An 18828-nucleotide genomic window follows, 5' to 3' on the forward strand; every position below is an offset into this window, starting at 1 on the left:
TCTTTATTTGCTGATAAAAGGTTCTCTCTTTATCCCACTTTTTTTTTTTGCCATCAGAAGTTCCCCTTTGAGAATGGGATGAAGGAAGCAGCTACATTAATCTTGCTGCTGTTTCCCCCTCAATCCTATATCTTGATCAGACTGTGATTCTTGACTTGGAACAGTGGAAGCCAGCGTTCCTCTGGCAGTGACTGTTTTGTGCTGGGGCTCTCTGTCAGCTTCCTCAGCTGACAGAGGCACCACAGTTCCATAGGATGGTGCTACTGTTGGGGCTCTCCGTTCAGTTGTCATCCAGCTGTCAGCAGCAGGGCAGAAGGGATGTGCTGCAGAGCACAGAAGGACCTGCTGCTGCTCCACCTGTGTTTCCTGCTCCCCTGGGAGGTGACCTGCTGCTGCTGCTGTGACGCAGATGCTCCACGCCTGGATGCTTTGGCCACATACAGAGTACAGCATGTCCTGCTGATCAGATGAGATGGGGCACAACTGCCTTCTGTTCCTAAAGCTGTGCATAAAACAAGCTGTAACTTTTTCTTTGAAACACTGTGTTAGTACACCAGGGATTAGGGCAGGAAAACAAAGGTGCTCTTCATTGTGTGTGTATTTACTCTGGAGGGATCGGTGCCCTTTTTGAAAATGCGTGTGATCTTCAGCTTTGTCACCTTCCCTGTTTGTTTCCCATTTGTTAGAGAAAGTTTAGAGAGGTCACAACTAAATCTCTCCAAATATTTCTCTTTCCTTCTGCCTGTCAAACCAACCCCTTGCTAGTTAAACCTCAGCAGCGTTGAGGAGGAGCTGCCCAGCCCAGCAGCTGCCTCTGAGGGGTGAGGCACAGGCAGTGCTGCATGGCCCTGGGCCTCCAGCTCCCCGTGCCCATAGTCTGTTGTTTTTTTCAGGATGGTGTCACTTTCCCCTGTAACAATATCCTTTCATCTCCTGGTTCACATGCTCCACTGCATTCTGGGATGGCCCGATACAAAGAGTGCCTTATTATGTTTGTGTATGTGTGATTCTGTTTTTTCCACATTGTTGACCTAGTGCCTTCCATGTCCTTGGTTATGCAATGGCTGCAGGCTGGTTAACACTGTCCTGGCCACCAGCACTACTGTACACCCTTCCCCATGGGCTTGGCTTCCTGAAGGCCTCCAAGTGTCCATCCAGCTTGGGATTAGGAATGTGACCCTGTCCGTCCTCAATAACAGGGAATCTTCACAGCCACCACTCTGTGTCTTGGCTCCTGTTTTCTCCCTTTGGTCTGTGAGATGCTTGTATCCCTTTATGGAGTAATGTCTGTTCTCTCACCTTCCCCTCCATTGTTTTCTTGGCTGCAGCTGGGCTTTGCTGATCTAAATCTGGCAGAATTTGCAGGCTCTGGATCCACTGTCCGTTGCTGCTTGCTGGAAGGATATGATACTAAGAATACCCGACAGGACAACTCCATCCTAAAGGTACAACAGCTAGAACCTACACAGCAGAAATCCTGCTTAGGGCTTTGGGGAGATCACAGTGCAGTGCCAGGCCTGGAGAAGGTCCTGTTATGTAGAGACAGGATTTTGCTCTTGTGCTGCTTGACTGACTTGGGAAGCTTCCCATTATCAGAGTTGCCCTTTGATAATTTGGCATTGATTTGGCCAAGCAGTGACCCTTGACAAAAAAGCCAGGAACAGGAGGGAGGGAAATGTTACAAGGCATTGTCAGCATGACCCAGCTGGTGTCCTGCTGAGCCACTGCCACTTGGAGTTACTGATGCCAGGGATTTGGGGCAGGGAGGGAAACACTTTGCTAAATCCCTGAAGCTGATTTCCCTGGGAAAGGAGCTAAATCTGGCTGATCTTTACACCTAGCCCCTGAGCTCCTGGCTGCTGTGAGGTGAGGAGCTCAGTGCAGTGTGGATGATGATGTGCCTTGTGTCCCCTCTCCAGGTCACCATCGGAATGTCCCTGCTCTCTGGGGACCCCTGCTTCAAAACGTGAGTTCCTGGCTGCACCCCATTCTGGGCAGACACTAAAATTGATGAAGGGAGGGGAAAAGATGCCCTTGGTATTGGGAAGTACAGTAAAACTGGTTGAATCAACCAGAAAAGCAGAGCCAGCCTGTGCTGTTAATTGGTTTTGTTCTCTGCTCTGGCTTTCCCAGCTCTGATTATTGCTGTGCACAGTATTTTCCCTGCTGGTGCAACTTAGGTTTTAGAAACCAGTAGATTTTGATTACAAACTTCATGTTTTGCATGAAGGATGGAATTTCTCATGGCTCTGGGCTTGGTTTCACTGACCTCCAAGAGGAGAAAGGTCAATAAAGAGAACAGTCTTGGAAGTGGACACGCTTCAGCACATACCATGGGGGATAAAGATCTCAGATTGAAACAGCAACAAAAATACTTCAAGGCTGAATCATTTTAATTTTTTTTTCTACAGGGCTCACAACTTGTATTAATTAGCAGAGAAATTGCTGTAATGTGAGGTTTTTTAAATGCATAATGATAGGAAAGGATAACTACAGTTAGGCTGGAGAGCAGTTTTGCTGCTTAAAGAATTGTTGGTGAATCAACAAAGATCCTGGCCACATCTTCCCTGCCACCACAGTGCAGCATCACAGTCCCAGCCCTGCTGTGGTGTGCTGGAAGGTGTGTGACTGCACAGCAGGGCTGCCATGTGCCCAAAGGAATATTTCATGTTGCCTCCCAACGGTATGAGAGAAGAAAGTTTTACCTTGAGGCCAACTCTTGTAGATCTAATTTTAGGAGCTGGCTTGGAGTGTGTAAATTAGCTCAAATTCTTGTTAAAAATGCTGCGTATTTTTTAGTAGGTTTGTTTTGTGAGTGGCTTTTCATAGTGCTGCAGTATTTTCTGACACTTTTGAACCCAGCATCAGTGTCATCTGATTGTGAAGAATTTCTGCTTCAGAAGAAAGTGTAATATAGAAGTTTTGAGTATCTTAAACCATAACTTTATAGCAGTAACAGATGTTCTAAATGTAGGGTACTAGAATGTCTGGTAATAATGTCTTACAAAAATACCTGTTGCTCCTTTGCAATGGAAGTAAGTTCCACTGTTAGAATGCCTGAAAATTACACAGAACAGCATATAAATATCCATTTAATGTAAGTAGGTTCAGTCTGAAAGTCAAACCTAATTTTCTTGAAGGATTTTTGCAGTCATTCCCACTTTTCCCTTTTATGTTGATGATGTGCAAATATCTAAAAATAGAAACTTTGCATGTGGAATAGTTCTTGATCAGTAGAGCTTCTGGTAAATGACACTCATTAGAGGGTTAGGCAGGAATTAAACTGTGCTGGGAAATCACTTCCAAGCACTGATTTTTTGCAGCACTCCATGAACCTTCTCCTGCTGGGGTTGTTGAAAGGGGCAGAGCAGCTGAGCTGACAGACCAAGGGGCTGCTCCCACAGCTGCTGCAGGAACAGTTTGATTGCTTAAGGTTGTAAAAGCCTTAAAAACCTGTGAAGTCAAGTCCCCAAAGCACCTGGGTGCATGCAAATCACTGATAAGGTGATTAGGGAGGGTTTTTTCCTGGTGAAGGCATGTTGTGAATTTCCTGAAAGCTTTACAGCCATTCAGCTGCCCACATTAAATATTCTGTCTTCTAAAATACTGCAAAGATCCCCTCTCATGTAACATCTTCCCTCAGAGCTCTGGGAGAGACAAAAGATTTTATTTCTCACTCCTCACTTAAAATCCATAATCTGATTCTTTAGTTCCAGTTCAGACTTCAGGCTACAGAGAGGTTAGGGCTCCAGCAGGAATATTCACTTTGCCACGCTGCACATGCTGTGGCTTCCACCCAAAAGCACTTCTGGAGGAAGGGAGGGGGCTCCAGGCACTCACAGATCTGCCCTGCAGTCAGCATTTACAAAGGGATGTTGCAGGCTCACAGAATAACCAGAAAAATAATTCTGACAGCTGGAAAAACACTTTAGTCTCACTGAAAAGGAGTTTAATAGTCAGTTAAAAAAGGGAAAGGTTATTTGATTGTTGTAAAAGTGCTCTCATAAGGGGGTCAGGGTTGCTGGGATAAAAGGTTTCATTTTGGCCAAAGAGGTGTAAGAGAAAGGAAGCTGGACTTGAGAGTGGGACAACAGCAAACTGGTTCCTGTTTGTGAAGCCAGCTGGCCAGTGGACACATGTTGGGGGTGAAGGGCAGCTCTGGATGGTGTCCTGGAGGACAGTGCAAGTTCTGAGCCTGCTGTCCTGTATAAATGAATGAATGCCCCCTTTTTGCCTTAATTTAACTCAAAAACTTGTTTTTTCTTGTAATGCTGTCCAAGGTAGGGAAGACACCAGTCTTGCATGTGTGAAAACAAAACCCAACATCCCATTTGAGCTGCTGGTCAGAGGGCTGCCAGCTTCCCTCTGCTGAGAAGGCTGGGACGGACAGAATGATGCCCTTGCTCCCTGCCTGGCAGTCTGTAACCTCCTTCCCTTCTGATTGCAGGCCTCCTTCCACTGCCAAGTCCATCACCATCCCGGGGCAGGACTCCACTCTGCAGCTGACCTGCAAGGGCGAGGGAACCAGCAGCAGCAGCAGCTCCTCCACAATTGGCTCCCTGCGCCAGGCCAAGCCAAGAACTGCCATCCTCAGCTCAGGTCTGAATGCCCACCCTGGAGCCATGCCATGCATGGCTGTGCCTGGACACTCCTTTTTTTTTCCCAGCAGTTGCAAGCACAGAAACTCTTTAATTTTTCATGTTTTCCCACAGCCATCCTCAACCCCATTGCCCATTCAGAATATTGAAAATAACAAAGCCATCTAAGTGTAACTGAGGAGAGGAAGGTTGAATATTTGCCACGTGCATATTTCTGTTCGTGGAGATAAAGCAATTTGTTCTTTTTGCTGGGGATTTAATAATTCATGCACTGCACTCATCCCTGCTTTCCACTGTGTTCAGTGATACTTACCATTGTTCTGCACTCAGCTATTCTGTTGCTCAGACTTATCTTCTAGAAAAGTTCCTCTGAAGGTTTTAGAGGTTGGTTTAAGGTCTAGTGGCCTTGTTCCAGTTGCTGATGCAGTTCTTTGCCTTCTGTATGAGCCTGTTTTCAAGGGCACTGCATTTTCACATCAGTTTTTTTCCTTCCCAGCACATTCCAAATGTGCAGGCAGATACTCTGCACCAAAATAGCACTTGAGCCTCATCCCCTCAGTTGACAGAGCACGTGGTGCAAGTGGTGTTCTTAAAAAGCTGGCTAATGTGTTACATTTGTGCCCTTCTGGATAAGCTTCCTGCAAGAGAGACAAGCAGGGCTAGCAAAGGAGAAGGGCTCACACTGAAGTGTCTGTATGAAATTAGAGATTATTTAAATGCTATAGGCTCTCTCACAAGTAATAGAAAGGGAAAGGTGGTAACAGAAGCACTCAGAGGCTGAAATACTTTACTGCCAGTGGCCATCTGATGCTTACTTGGTCTTAGCTTGATGCTTTTAACTATGGATAGTTTCAGACACTGCTTGTCATTCTAGATGCTACAAGCCCCCAGAGATGTTTGTAGATTCATGTGCTGAATAGAAGTAGTGATAAACTTGACAGAGCTCACTGTGGTCTTCCCTACTCCCTGGGTGTTTCTAAGCCCTGTGCTGGCCTTCACAGCAGGGCTCTGGCCAGTAGACTGCCCATTGCTTGATCTGTCATTCCAAGATCAGTCTTCACTCCCAGCTGCTCAGTGGTTATGGTGTAAGCAGTGTCCTCTTTTCCTTGGCAGGTGTCCCAGAGGAGTCAGATCAGAACCTGTCCAGCCCAGAGGAAGTTTTCCACTCAGGGCACTCACGGAACTCGAGCTATGCCAGCCAGCAGTCCAAGATCTCCGGTAACCACTGATCCACACAGCTCTGCCATCCCTTTTCCTTCCTGCAACAAGTCCCTGGGAGAGTGATTTGCAGCCATCTCTCTCACCCTGCTCTGTAACACCAGCCTCCTGCTCAGTCTCTGCAGATGAGCTCACAGATGTGTAAACCTCTGTGTGCAGGAGCAGAAGTGCTGCTCTGGAGCTGCCCTGGCTGTTGGCTGTGCTGCCAGCAGTGGGAGCAGCAGCAGCTGAGGTTTGTGCCCCCTGTGTTGGCAGGTTACAGCACGGAGCACTCCCGCTCCTCCAGCATGTCCGACCTGACCCACCGCCGGAACACGTCCACCAGCAGCAGCGCCTCCGGGGGGCTCAGCATGACCGTGGAGTACCCTGAGGGGGAGAGGGAGCACAAACTGGAGAAGCCACCTCGCCCCCCCAGACCACCCCTCCTGCTGGACAGACCCTCCCGGTGAGTAACAGCAAAGTCCTTCCTCTGGGAAGGAGAGACAGAACTTGCTCCTTTGTCTGCAGGCACCAGTGGAACAGTGTGGCCACTGAGGAGGAGGCTGTGGCCAAGAAAAGCAGGACAGTATGTTGTAGTCTGTGTCTTGAAAAGCTGAGTAAGTTTGTCCTGGATTTCCTCTTGCCAGGAGGAAAAAGGATTCAATGGAGAGTCACCCAACCCGAGTGGATGACACCAGGATCGATGCTGATGATATAGTGGAGAAAATAATGCAGAGTCAGGACTTCACAGATGTCAGCAATACTGAAGGTGAGAGGAGAAGCCTCAGAGGGGATGTCTGGGTTGTTCTTTTGCAGGGCTGCCAAGCGTTTACAGTCAGATCTGATCTGCCATGGGCTCCCTTCTCTTTTTGACAGCTATTTGCTTTCAGTGCTTGCTGGGTGTTTCTGTGGTAGATAAACTATGTGGGTTTGAGAGCTGCACATGTATTTACAGATAGCACTTGCTGTTGTTCCACACATGACAGCAGAGATTGAATAGTAGCTCAGACATGCAGGGAGAGAGAGGAAAAATACTGATTCTCAGTGCAGTGGAGATCAGTTGCATCAGCTGTCTGCACAGCTCTAGTGGCCTTTGTCCAGGGTCAGGCCAAGGGTATTTATCAAAAGAGGAGAGCACAACTGGAGGGAAGCAGCACATCTCTACAGCAATATTGGATACCACGTGCTGGTGATCAGGCTTGTTGGAGAGCTTAAGAAGGAGTTTTCTCCATTGCAGTCGCAGCATCTGTTAGGAGAAAACTAATAATGTCACTGCTTTTGTTTTCAGTTTCATTTTCTAGTTTAGCATAGAAATCGACCTTTAATCTGATTTTTTTAATCTGAGGTTTTCTGTTAAGTTTTAGCCTTGAGCCTAGCTTGTTATCTGTGCTTCATTAATTTACCATTAGTCACCTTAAAGTGTTGCACATGGCAGCACTCTTATCATGTGGGGAGTTATAGGTCACTCAGTGTGGGTTAGAACCAGACTGAATGCAGCTGCCTCTCACCAGCAGAACAGGCTGAGATTCTCCCCCAGTGACTCTACCAAAGCAGTGTGAGGTCCCACATCTTACGTGCTCAGATGTGTGTAAGGTGACCAAGGACTTGCATCAGTGGAATTGCCTTAAAAGAGGCAGCTGGAGGCATAGGACTGAATTAATATCTCTGCCTTGATTCTTCCAAAGCTGCATGTTGTGGAGGCTCCCCTTCGGAGCAAGGAAAGGGTTCCCAGGGGCTCCATGACTGTGGGAAAACCACCAGGAAGTGTGGATGTGCATCTGCTGAGACACACTTGTTCTGTGCTGATTGAGTGTCAGGGAGGAGCCTGGCAGCCTCAGTAGTTCTGGATTTTGATGTCTGTCTTCCTTTTTCCATCTGCAGACAGTAACCTGAGGTTGTTTGTGAGCAGAGACGGAACAACTACGCTGAGTGGTATTCAGCTGGGAAACAGGTAGGTTTCCCAAAAGGCTGGAAGCCAGAGGGGCCCCAGAGAGATTAGTGGGCTCTGTACTTAGGAAACTTCCACTTTTTGCTACAGGAGAGATTTCCAAACATCATGTGCTACATGGTGGCTTTATTCCCACATTAACAGCCCTGGAATGCCTTTGGTGGCAGGCTGCAGTTGCACTAGAGTATGAGTGCAGTTCTCAGCAGGAGCTCAGAGGGATAATGGGATCCTGGTGGTTGTTAGACCCAGGAACAGAAGTGAGGAGTGAAAGGACAAAATGGTAGAGGCTGGTTCCCGTTTGTTCCTGAAGCAGGGAGCTTTGCCTCCTGCTGGCCCGCAGCAAAACTGCAGCAGAGTGGCGTTTATTGTCCCTTTTCCTTGCCTCTTATTGTCCCTTTCCCCTGCCTCTTCCATCATCATCGAGGGCTTGTTCTCTCATGAAAGCCCTCTGAAGCAGTAAAACTTTTTCTTGCCACTATAGCACTTAGTACAGCTCTTGTCCAGTCGTGTTTGAGGCTTTGTTGCATCTTTTCAGTTGAATTAAAAAGAGCAGTAATGGTGATGCAAAGATGTATCAATCAAGCTGGTAACAAAACTTGGAGCAGAGCAAAGCCAGGCAGGCTGGCTGTGTTCTGGACAGGATACTCCCCCTTTGCTGTGTCCTGATCAGGAGGGTTTGTGTGTCACACCCAGCTCTCTCCAGTGCTCTGTTGCTGACTTGCCACCTCTTTGTCCCCTCTGTATTCCAAGGACTGACTTCCCACAAGGCTGACTCGTTACTGGCGGTGTCCTGAGTGGGCTTAGAAGAAGGTGTTTGAGAGTGGAGAGCTCTGAATCACAACTTGGTTGCTAAAATGACTGGAAAATAACCAGCCCCTCTCCCCCTCTGCCTCCCCAGGGTCTCATCTGGAGTTTACGAGCCAGTGGTGATTGAAACCCACTAAATGTGAAGAACAGGGTAGAGCTGCTGGACACAGGCCCCCTACCCAGTCTGCTGCCACCTGGATGCCAACCTTTACCTCTCTTCATGCAGCATTCCAGAAGGGATTTCTCCACACCCCTCCCTGTATGTTTGCACTGCAGAACTACTCCGAGACCACTCCAGAACATGCACTTTCCCTGCATTGGCATTGTCCTTCTCTGCTTCCTGGTCCTTTCAGTGCATGCCTTCCCCTGTTCCTGCTCAGACACAAGGTGTCTGTGGGGCTCATCCTTGGGCTAGTCCCAGAGGATGTTGCTCATCTGCATCCCTCATTCCACCCTTTCACTTGCAGCAGGGGACTTCTCAGTTTCTGTCTCCCCAAAACATTGGGTTATACCACTGTGAACTCTTCAAACCACTGGGGGTGGGGAAAACCATTCTAACCAAACCCAGAGCTGCTTGTTGGGGACATGGTGACATGGCCACTTGCAGGATGCTTTATTCCATTGACTCTGCAAGGGAACATCACCTCCCAAGGCAATGGTTTTACTGAACAAGGTATGCTGTGGTGTACACTTCACCTTCCTATCCTCACATCCCCAAACAACATCTTCTCATAGGAATACTTCCCAAAAGTGCATTTCAGAAAACTCTACTGCAATCCAGCTGGGAGTTGGTGAACGGTTAAATGTGAGTGCTCATCACACCACTGACTACAGCAGCCCTTCCACTGCTGGGCATGGAAGGGGGTGTTCATCAACTAGCATTAGCAGGAGCACTTTAGAGCTTATAGATTTTACCTGGAGGAGGCTTCTACTCACTATTCCAGGAGTATAATCTGTGTTTGCTGGACTAATTCAGCAAATAGTCCTGTTGGAGCTTGGAGTACAAAGCCTCTTTCTTTTTTTTTTCTTTTTTTCTTTTTTTTTTTTGTTCTTGTTTCACTGGCTCAGGAAGGGAACTGCCCTTCTTGGACTGTGAAAAGAATCTTGTCTGACAGCCCTTCCCTGGGCCAGAGCTGGATGCAGTTGACTGCAGTGGTCTCTCTATTGAGGTGGTGATGTCAATTGCCTATCTTGGCGTGGGCTAGTAAGGGATTTGGTGTTGCTTTACCTTTCTTGCCTTGTCAGCAGAGACCTGTGCCTGTGCTGGTTCCTTTTGGGGCTGGGGAGAAGCTACTGTCTCTGCCTTCAAGGGTAGAAGGGGTGTTGGCTGCTGCATTAGCCACAGCAGCTGTTCTGACCTGCTCTGTGGTGAGTGAACTCTTCTGACAAGGCTTCAAACTGTTCTCTGGTTGATCTTTCAATTGATCTTCTTTGGGTTTGGTTTCTGCAGTTGTTTGACACTTTTCCTTGCAGTGTGTGGCAGAGATGTCGATCCCTTTCAGCTCCCACTTGGAGATTTCTCCTGGCAGCTGAATTGCCAGCGAGGATCTGGGCAGCCCCGGGCTGTGGGCCAGCAGCAGGCTGTGCTTGCAGCCCTCCCTGTACAGAGCCCCTCAGCTGATAAGCTATTTCTGTGTAGTGCCCATTCCTCTTTTGCCAGTGTTCTGTGGTAGCACTCAGCAGCCATGCCCTTGGAGCAGTTCCACTCTCCAGGACCTGGCTCCCCTCTGGCACTTGTGTGTGTGTACAGGCACACACTCACTCTGTTCAGCAAGGAAAGACTTGTAACTGATCACATTGTTCAAATTCTTAGTTATTGTAAAGCCTCTTTTAAAGGAGAAAAAAAAAAAGCATTAACTGTGGTCTCTTTGGCCAGAATGCATGCAGATGAGCTGCTGGAAAAGGGAATCTGGCAGAATGAGAAACAAGGAATGAAAGGGCCTTGATTTAGCTGTTTTTTTACGCTTCTAGCTAAGGATGCTGCATGGGGAGGGTGCTCAGCAGTGTGGTAAAACTATACAGTTGCTTACTCTGTTTTGATGGTTTCTCTCTTGGAGTCAAGAGGCTTCTTTCTGTGTTTGGACAGACCACATATAGGATATGCATCTTTTCCACCCTTTCCCTTCAAAGGGAATTAAATATGAATTAGGGTAAAAAGGGGATACAGACAACACCTTGGCTTAGTTTAATATAGGGGAAAAGTGTTGGATCTTTTGAGACTGTTTAGAACAAAAGCTCTTTCACACTTGCTAGGTTTTTTTAATGTTGATCTCTTCTTCATTCAGCCTGGGTAGGTTTGGCACTCACTTGCAGGCTGCTGAGCATCCTGCCCTGTTCCTGGGCTGCCACGTGTCTGCAGGAAGGAGAGAACTGCTTGTCTTTCTCTCTCCCTGGGGCAGTGCCAGAGAGCCAGGCCTGGCCTGACCGTGTGTCAGGTCAGGCTGAGGGCAGAAGGAGGCTGGGGCAGCAGGGGCTGTTCTGCCTCTCTGTGGATGGCCCTGCAGAGCCGAGGGTCTGGCTGCTCCCCAGGGGCCAACAAAGCCCCTCAGGAAATCAGATCCAACCAGGACTTGAAAGGAGCAAGCATAAGCCAGGAAAGAGGCTAAAACCCTGCTCATTTTGCTGCTTTGCTTCTGTTCCCATGAGAAACAATGGCAGTCACTGTCAGAGCAGTGGGATCCCAGGGCATTCTTCTGGCCTCTGTTGGCAGCTCGGCGTGTCACGGAATCAGTGGGACAGAGGGAGGAATATCTTCCCAGCAAAGCAAGAGGAGAAGCAGTTGAGCTTTTGAGAGCATTGGTCTCTTCTTCCCGGGCTGGCAGAGGCATCACTTGCTCCATCACATCACTGTGGCCAAGCTGGGCACGTCTTTGGCTTCTCTTCCAGTGGCTTGGCACATCACTGCTTGCATTTCTGATAACTGTCTCATGGGGTATTTCCTCCTTGTCTCCACATTAGTCCCTCCACAGATTCTGATCTTTATGTGGCTTTTTAGCTCTCCTGCCCCTGGTTTTGAGTAAGTAGTCCTGGTCATCCAGCCTTGTGCAGCACAGCTGGGGAAGCTGGAGCAGACGTGGAGGGAGGAAGGAGCAGTCTGTTCCTATTTGTAGATCCTGTGCAGAGCTCCTGCTGTGCATCCAGCACAAGCAGTGCCCAGCAGTCCCTAGGCAGCTGTGGGCACCCAAGGTGGTGGCTGTGGGGGTCACTGGCCCCACACACTCACTGCTGCCTCAGGAAGCTGCATCTCACGAGCACTTTTTTCCTTGTGGCATCCCTGCTGCCTGTTCCTTGTTGAACTTTGAACATTTAAGAAGTGAATCAGTTTCCAGACCCAAACCGCTGGCTAGTTTCCTTTGGGTTTTTCTTTTTTGTTGTGAAGTTTATGGAATTTTTTTTTTATACAAACCCAGCAGGCTGGTGTTTTTTGACTGCATTATTATTTCATTGATATTTTATTTCAGGGGGGCTTAGGGGGGAATGTTCTTCCCCACACTGTTTCCCTTCTCAGGGGATTCAGAGGTGGCTTAAACAAGTAAAAGAACCTTATTGGCAAGACTCTGCATCCCCTGGGTCTCTGATGCTGACGAGCAGGGCTGCTCATGCCTGGCTGGCCCTGGAGAGCAGAGCTGGCTCTCTGCTTCAGTCTTGGGATCAGGCAAAACATTGTGGGCTCTGCTCCTGGTTTCTAGACCTTTAGTTGGTGGAAGCACATTGCAAAGCGTTAGGAAATTCAGTGTAACTTTTTTACTAACTTCTTTTTTTAAAACCAATATAAAACTGAGTGTCCAGAAGAATAGGCTTAGTCATTACTTGGTGAAGGACATGGATTTCAGTTGGAAATTGTGATGGGAAAAGGGAGGAGAAGGATGTTGCTCCCTCATCATCATCTTTTGTATGGTCAGCACTTTAAATGGGGGCCTCGTGCTGTTCTGACCCTTGGAGTGACGGGCAGCAGGCATGTGATTTCTCCCCCCCTCATTGCCACATCACTTTGCCCCCTGCAGAAAGGTTAACAAGCCCTTTTAAACTTTTGCTTCAGTTTTTAGAGGGTTCCAAACCAGGTGGAGGCCTGAAGAAATAGTCTTTCATTCTCATCTGAATAGGAGGGGTTGACTTTTTATTTATTTTGTTGTTGCTGTTTCTTTTTAAGCGGGTGGCAGTGCAGCTGGTCTCTGCACTGCTGCCAGGAACCTCTGGGAAAACCTCACTCCAGGTACGCTAGAGCACCACAGTTAAACCCCTCCTGGTGAGGGGCTCCCCTCCCCTCCTGGCTGCCTTACCTGGGGGCTGCAGACCCCCCTCCACCCCTCCTGCCCTTCCCTGCTGCCCCACCTGGTCTCTAGCTGAGCTCTTGCTCTGGTGACCGAGCCCTTTGGACAAGGCCAGTCCCCAGGGACAAGTTCCTACAAACTCTGCCTGGTTGCAGGTGTTTGTCCTTGAAAAGCCACTTCCTGGCTGCGGGGAGGGATTGATGAATGCAGAATTCCCCCCATTTCCCTGCTGAGAGCTGTGTCCATCAGCCCCCTCCCTGCACCCCCCATCCCGCTGCCTGCAGAGCAGCAGGCGTGGAAACCTGGGAAATGAAAAGGAATTTTGGGAGGAAGCTCTGAGCGAGGGATGAGCCTGGTAACTTGCCTCAAACACATGGAATAATGGTAGAGCCCATATTTTTGTGGGGGGAGGGAGGGGAAGGGGAGATCATGTTTTATTTTCTTGAAAGTGAATTGAGCTTGGTGACCTTCGGCTGAGGCGCACTCGATTTGTATCAGATTCTATAGAGAGATGGCTGATATTTTTGGAAAGGGAATGGGTCTATGCAAACTTCCAAAATTGCTTGAAAGATAGTTTAACATTTTTTTACTTTGAAAATCTAAAGATAAATCTAACTTTTGTCTTAAAGCAGAAGTGCGTTTAGAAAGAGAAGCTACTTCCACTGCTCTATTTTGATGATGATTCTTGGAAAGTTTGGGCTGGAGGGAATGACTATTTTTCACCATTTCTATCTTGCTCCTCTAGTTTTTTTGTTTCTTTTTCTAACTGAATGCTGTGCCGTCTTTGATTCAACAGATCGTGTTTGTATTTTCTGTATCTGGTTCCTAATGTAGAGAAATAACAAATATATGAGGAAATCAGTATAATGTCAAATGTTGTTATGGTTTGGGGGAAAAATAAAGGTTTTTTTGGTACTTCACACTGATTCTTCTTGGTCTGTTTCTTGTTTTAAATGCTACGGGGTGAGAGGGGTATGCTCAGGCCTGGAATCGTTTGGTTTTGCCTTCTCGGACTGATGGCAGCTGAGAGCAAAGATCCCTGCCAGCCCATCCCTGGAGATGGAGAAGGGCTGGAGAGGGCAGCACAGCACCAGCCCCGTGGAAGCAGCAATCCCAGAAAAAGGTGACAGCTGCCTGAGCCACCAGCACTGTCCTGTGCTCTGTCCCACCTGTCCAGCCTAGGCTCTGCTAAACTGCCTCTTCTGCTGGGGGCAGAGTGGCAGGTGAGCCAAACCCAGTGCCCAGACACTCATGGCTGATGGCTGACAGGGCTGGAGGGGAACAGGAGCCCTGGGAGGAAGCAGCTTTGCCTCTTCCACCTTCCCAGAGCCTCGGCCACACACAGGGCAGTGCACCTTCGAGTCCCAAGCATGGTCTTCCCTTTTCCCTTGTTTCAGGAAGGGGAGGCAGCCGATTCTATTACTGTCTTTTGTGTCTCTCCCTTGGCTGTTTGGTCTCGCTTGTTCCTTTCCTCCTGCTGCCCCCGGGTGTGTTTGGAGGAACGGCTGGGGCGTGGGATGTCAGTGCCGGGGGCTGGAGCTGGTGTCAGGATCCATCGCTACCCCAGGGCCCGGGCACGGGTGTTGGATGCAACCGGAGTGCCCCGTCCGCAGGTGAACGGCACGGGAGCAGCAGGAGCTCGGAGCGGTGACACGGGCCTCAGGCCTGCGGCTGAGACAAGGACGGCACGGAACCCTCCGTTAACGGCGTGGTGAGCGCTGCTCTCCCGCCTTCCCCCGTGCCAGCCCCGCACCCGGACCATCCTCTCCGGTCCCGGCCCCGTTCCGTTCCCGCCGCTCTCTCCCGCGGCCCTGGCCCGTTCCCGCCGCTCTCTCCCGGGCCCCGTTCCGTTCCCGCCGCTCTCTCCCGGGGGCCCGTTCCGTTCCCGCCGCTCTCTCCCGGGCCCCGTTCCGTTCCCGCCGCTCTCTCCCGGGGCCCTGGCCCGTTCCGTTCCCGCCGCTCTCTCCCGGGCCCCGTTCCGTTCCCGCCGCTCTCTCCCGGGCGTTTCGCGGCTCCAGGAGGTGACGGAGTTCGGGGCGGGGCCTGGCGCGCCCCGCCCTCCCCCGCCGATTGGCCGCTGCCGGGGCGGGGTTGGCGGACCGCTCGCTGATTGGCGGCCGGGCCGGAAAGGCGGGGCCGGCGGGGAGGAGGCCGGGGCGCCATGGTGAGTGCGGGCCCGGCCCGGAGCGGGACACGGCGGCGGGGGAGGGAGGGTCGGTGCCTGCTCGGCCCGGCCCCTGCTCGGCCCGGTGGCATGGGGGGCTTGGGCCGAATCGAGGCCCGGAACCTTGGCCAGGCTCCCTGACTGGAGAGACCGGGCCCGGCCGCCGGCCGGGAGCGGCCCTGGGATGCGGTGTGTGAGCTGGCTCTGGGAGCTTCCTGCGGCACGGCCCGGCCGCCCTCGGTGCATCATCCCTGGCGGTGCCCCTGCCCCGGGCTGGCCCGGCCCGGCCCCCGGTCACGCACCCAGCCGCAGGAGCCTTGAGCCGCTCGGGCCCAGGCGTGGGGATCCCGCTCTGTCTCTCCTTTGCAGGCCACAGCGACGGACCAGCTGGTTGGGTTTGGCTTGGTCGCCTTCAGCCTCGTCCTCTTTGTTTACTACACCCTCTGGATCATCGTACTGGTACGGGATTCCTCTGGCCAGTATAAACCCAGTCACTCCATACTCAGGTGTTTCCCTGCCCTTTGTTCAGGTGATGATGTGTCTGTGTGCCCGAAGGACTCTTGACTTCTGGAGTAAAAATCTTAGGGCACATCTTCCTCTGTGTGCTGGCACTGTCCTTGTCCCATCTGGTGTTCCTGGCCTTCCCTGGGCAGGACCAAACATTGACCGTGGTGCCCACCTGCTGTTCCAAGCTGGGCTGACCCAACCAGGTCTGGATGAGCCATTGGGAAGAGCTGAAGCCTGGCCCTGATGGAGGCGTAGTCATCAATGTCCGCATCCCCCAGATTCCTGGTTCTGGTGGGAGATGACAGAGGGAGACTTAGAAAGAGACAAATCTTAACAAATCTGGTAGGGAGGACAAGAGTTTGGGGAGTGCAGGGCTCTGGGAAAGTGAGGCTGCCCATTTCTGGGGACACATCAGCTCAGGTCATTGGTGATTTTCTCCCCGGAAAGAAACTTCTCCCCACGAGCTTTCCAGGCGTGAGAGGCCAGGTTCAGCCTTGGACTAATGTCTGAACTCCACCAGCTTCCCCTCCAAGCCCAGGGGTTCGATTTCCCCTCTTGCCTTGCTCACCCTGCTGCCGGATCCGTGTCAGTGCTCGCGGCACTCCCAGAGCTGTAGGAGCGTTCCAATCCTCACAGTGCTCCCTAGTGTCCAGAGCCTTCCACGGCCTCGGCACAGGGATCCTGCTGGGATAACCATGAGCATGGTGTCAGCTGCTCCCTTCTGCAGGGCAGAGAGGCAGGGACAGGATTTGCTGTGTTCTGCACCAGCAGCTCTGCCCACCCCAAACCCCCGGGGCTGTGGGACCCTGTGCCAGCCCCAGAGCCCCCCTCACTGTCCACTGAACACCAAACCCTTCACTGCCCACCCATTCCTGTCTCTGTGGCCGAGCCACCTGCAGGTCTGGGCACCCTTTTTTAGCCACCTCACACCAGGCATTTCCATGTTTCTCCCAAAACCTCGAGGCTGCACTCGAGGTGCTGTGCCCGCCTGCTGACCCCCCTCTGTGTCCCTGCAGCCCTTCATGGACAGCGACCATGGCATCCACCAGTTCTTCCTGCCTCGGGAATATGCAGTTATCATCCCCGTGGCAGCCGGGCTGCTGCTGCTGCTATTTATAGGTGAGAGTTATTTCTGTGCTTCTAATTAGAAACTTCTAAATTAGGAAGAGAGAAGAAGGTTGCTAGCGGTTTAGCTAATGTGTGACACCCACGGCACTCTCTGTGGTCACTGTTGCAGCTTAGCCTGGCATGGGGGTTGTGTTTGTGTGTGATTTTTGGCTGTTTGCACCTCTGGACAGCAGAATTTTCTTGCTCTCCTCTGCTGAGATTCTTTTTCTCGTTGCCAGGTGTTGTAGAAGTGTCTGGAATTAAAAGTTTCCTACCTGAATTGGTTCTGTCTGTCTTGGCAGGTGTTTTTATAATGTCTGTCATGTGGAAGAGCAGGAAACACACCAAGAAATCAGACTGAAGGCCCAGCTGAGGAGATGAGGAGGTGCCCACGCTGCAGCATCATAGCCAGGAACAGACTTTTCCTGCAGCTCCAGGCAGACATCTCCAAGGTGCCTAGCACTGAGCTGCTCCCACGTTCCCTCCTGCAGAGACTAAACCTGTAGTTTACAATTCACTGACCAAAGAGAAGCAGGATTCATCCAAGGCTCATCAAGTGAGGGACCAGAGCCCCTGCTGAGGGACCTGCTCCCCAGCTGGGGCTGCCCTGCCCACTCCCTGGGCACTCCTTCCCTTCAGCTCTGGCTCGGCCCAGTAGTTTGTTCCTTCTGGGAATTTTATTTAAAAGTTTACCTACAGTTTGTGGGGTTTTTTTGATTCAAGTCTGAAAGGAGAGAAGTGAGACTTTAGGCTTGGAAAGGACAGGTTTGCCTTCTCCATTTGCTTCTGGAAGGGCTAATGACAGTGCTGGGGGCTCTTGCCCTTCTGAAGAGGGACTCCCATGAGGCTGGGTGTGCAGGGACAGTGCTGCCCTCTGTGTCCCACCCAGCTGAGGGGGTGGTGGGGAGATGTCCTGGATCACAGGGAAGTGTTGGGTGTGGTTCCCATCACAGCTCTCAGTCCTGGCTGGGGTCCTGCCCTGGACAAGGCTCCATGTGCCAGCCAGGCTGGGGCTGAGCAGGCAGGTGTGGTGGCAGTGTCCTTCCCCCGGGGGGGTTCCTCTCCTGGCAGCTCCCCTGGACCATGGCAAGCAGGACCACCCTCAATAAAGGTCTGTAAGGTCTCACTCCCTGTCCTGTGCCCGTGCCAAGGGGTGCCACAGGCCTGGCAGGGTGGCCTCAGCTGCCTGGCCCTGGCAGTGCATGGCATCCTGCTGGAAAGGTCCTGCTGGTGAGGTCAGGCAGGCAAGCACCAGAGACAACCTGGCCAAAAATGCTGGTTCTGCCTTGCTTGGGGCTGCTGTACCCTGCCTGGGGAGGGCAGATCTGGGGCACTCCAACCCTTCTTGCATGTACTGTGAACTTCCTTCCTGCCAGCAGCATGTCCCACGGTCTCCCATCCTGCTGGTGGCTTGGGACACCCCGAGGGCCACAGCTGAGCCTGGCTGCAGGAGCCAGCAGAGGGTCCAGAGGTGAGGCTCTGGCTGGAGGTTTGTTTCCAGCTCTTGCAGAGGCTGCCAGGCCATGCTGAGCTGTCGAGCCCCTTGCTGCCCTTCCCTGCTGCTCACCTGCTGGCCAGGGTTCATCCCATCCCACAGGGGTGCTTTAGGGCTGGGCAGAAGGAAGCAGAGTGGAAGAATTCGGTGGTGACTGAGCAGCTGCTGGTGTGACCTGCCCCTCTGGCCCTGCTTCCTGTGCAGGAGCCCAGTGCTTTCCCTGTCACTTCCTCTCATCCCAGGCCTGTTCGGGACAGCGTAGGGGGTCGGTTTCAAGGTTACATCTCATGTTTCTTTATCTCCGGTGGGAGAAATCCGATGCCTCCCCAGGCCAGCAGGCAGCTCGCTCTGGGGACACTTCCCATGGGTGCTCTGTGGCCTGACCCTGGCAGGAGGGGCTGCAGGTGATGGGCCTGGGGCCACTGGGTGGGGTCTGGGCTACCACGGTCTCAGCTGCCCTGGTCCCACTCCTGAGCCATCCCGGATCCTCGTGGCGTCCCTGCGCTCATCGGGAGGTGAGCGAGCACAGGGGACAGGGAGGCTGCAGGACCCCCGAGCTGGAGGGGGAAAGAGCCGTGGGGTCGCTAGCGAGGCACACGGTGGGGAGAGAGGCGGGGATCGGTACCGGCACACACGAGCTGGGTGCCGGGGTCGGTCCCGGTGCGCCGGGCACGAGCCCACGGGCACGGGCGGGCGCGCCCCGGAGGAGCGGGGTCGCGGGGCGGGGCGGGGGC

The 18828-nt window shown here is 51.8% G+C and overlaps 2 protein-coding genes across 2 annotated transcripts in view; both read left to right on the forward strand.

The window, feature by feature from the left end:
* The window catches only part of EEIG1 (estrogen-induced osteoclastogenesis regulator 1), a 31806-nt gene extending 23028 nt beyond the window's left edge, over positions 1-8778 (forward strand). The window contains exons 5-12 of the mRNA XM_084219905.1: positions 1329-1445; positions 1920-1966; positions 4448-4599; positions 5712-5816; positions 6072-6261; positions 6443-6564; positions 7677-7746; positions 8642-8778. Of these exons, the coding sequence (XP_084076031.1) occupies positions 1329-1445; positions 1920-1966; positions 4448-4599; positions 5712-5816; positions 6072-6261; positions 6443-6564; positions 7677-7746; positions 8642-8687 (849 nt within the window). The 3' untranslated portion in view covers positions 8688-8778. The remainder of the gene's footprint in view (positions 1-1328; positions 1446-1919; positions 1967-4447; positions 4600-5711; positions 5817-6071; positions 6262-6442; positions 6565-7676; positions 7747-8641) is intronic.
* Positions 8779-14946: 6168 nt separating this feature from the next.
* DPM2 (dolichyl-phosphate mannosyltransferase subunit 2, regulatory) lies at positions 14947-17794 on the forward strand. Its single transcript, XM_084219468.1, has 4 exons — positions 14947-14985; positions 15355-15444; positions 16509-16611; positions 16902-17794. Exons 1-4 carry the CDS (start codon positions 14983-14985, stop codon positions 16958-16960), a joined length of 255 nt encoding a protein of 84 aa, XP_084075594.1. The 5' UTR covers positions 14947-14982; the 3' UTR covers positions 16961-17794.
* The last annotated feature ends 1034 nt before the right edge of the window (positions 17795-18828 follow it).

This window comes from Fringilla coelebs, assembly GCF_963513975.1.
Source record: "Fringilla coelebs genome assembly, chromosome: 21".
Lineage (NCBI taxonomy): Eukaryota > Metazoa > Chordata > Aves > Passeriformes > Fringillidae > Fringilla > Fringilla coelebs.

What these genes read in the sequence shown, in the direction of transcription:
- DPM2 (XM_084219468.1), top strand. An exon ending in CCCTCTGGATCATCGTACTG is followed by an intron (nt 15,445 to 16,508) that starts GTACGGGATTCC and finishes GTGTCCCTGCAG; the next exon opens with CCCTTCATGGACAGCGACCA. An exon ending in GCTGCTGCTGCTATTTATAG is followed by an intron (nt 16,612 to 16,901) that starts GTGAGAGTTATT and finishes CTGTCTTGGCAG; the next exon opens with GTGTTTTTATAATGTCTGTC.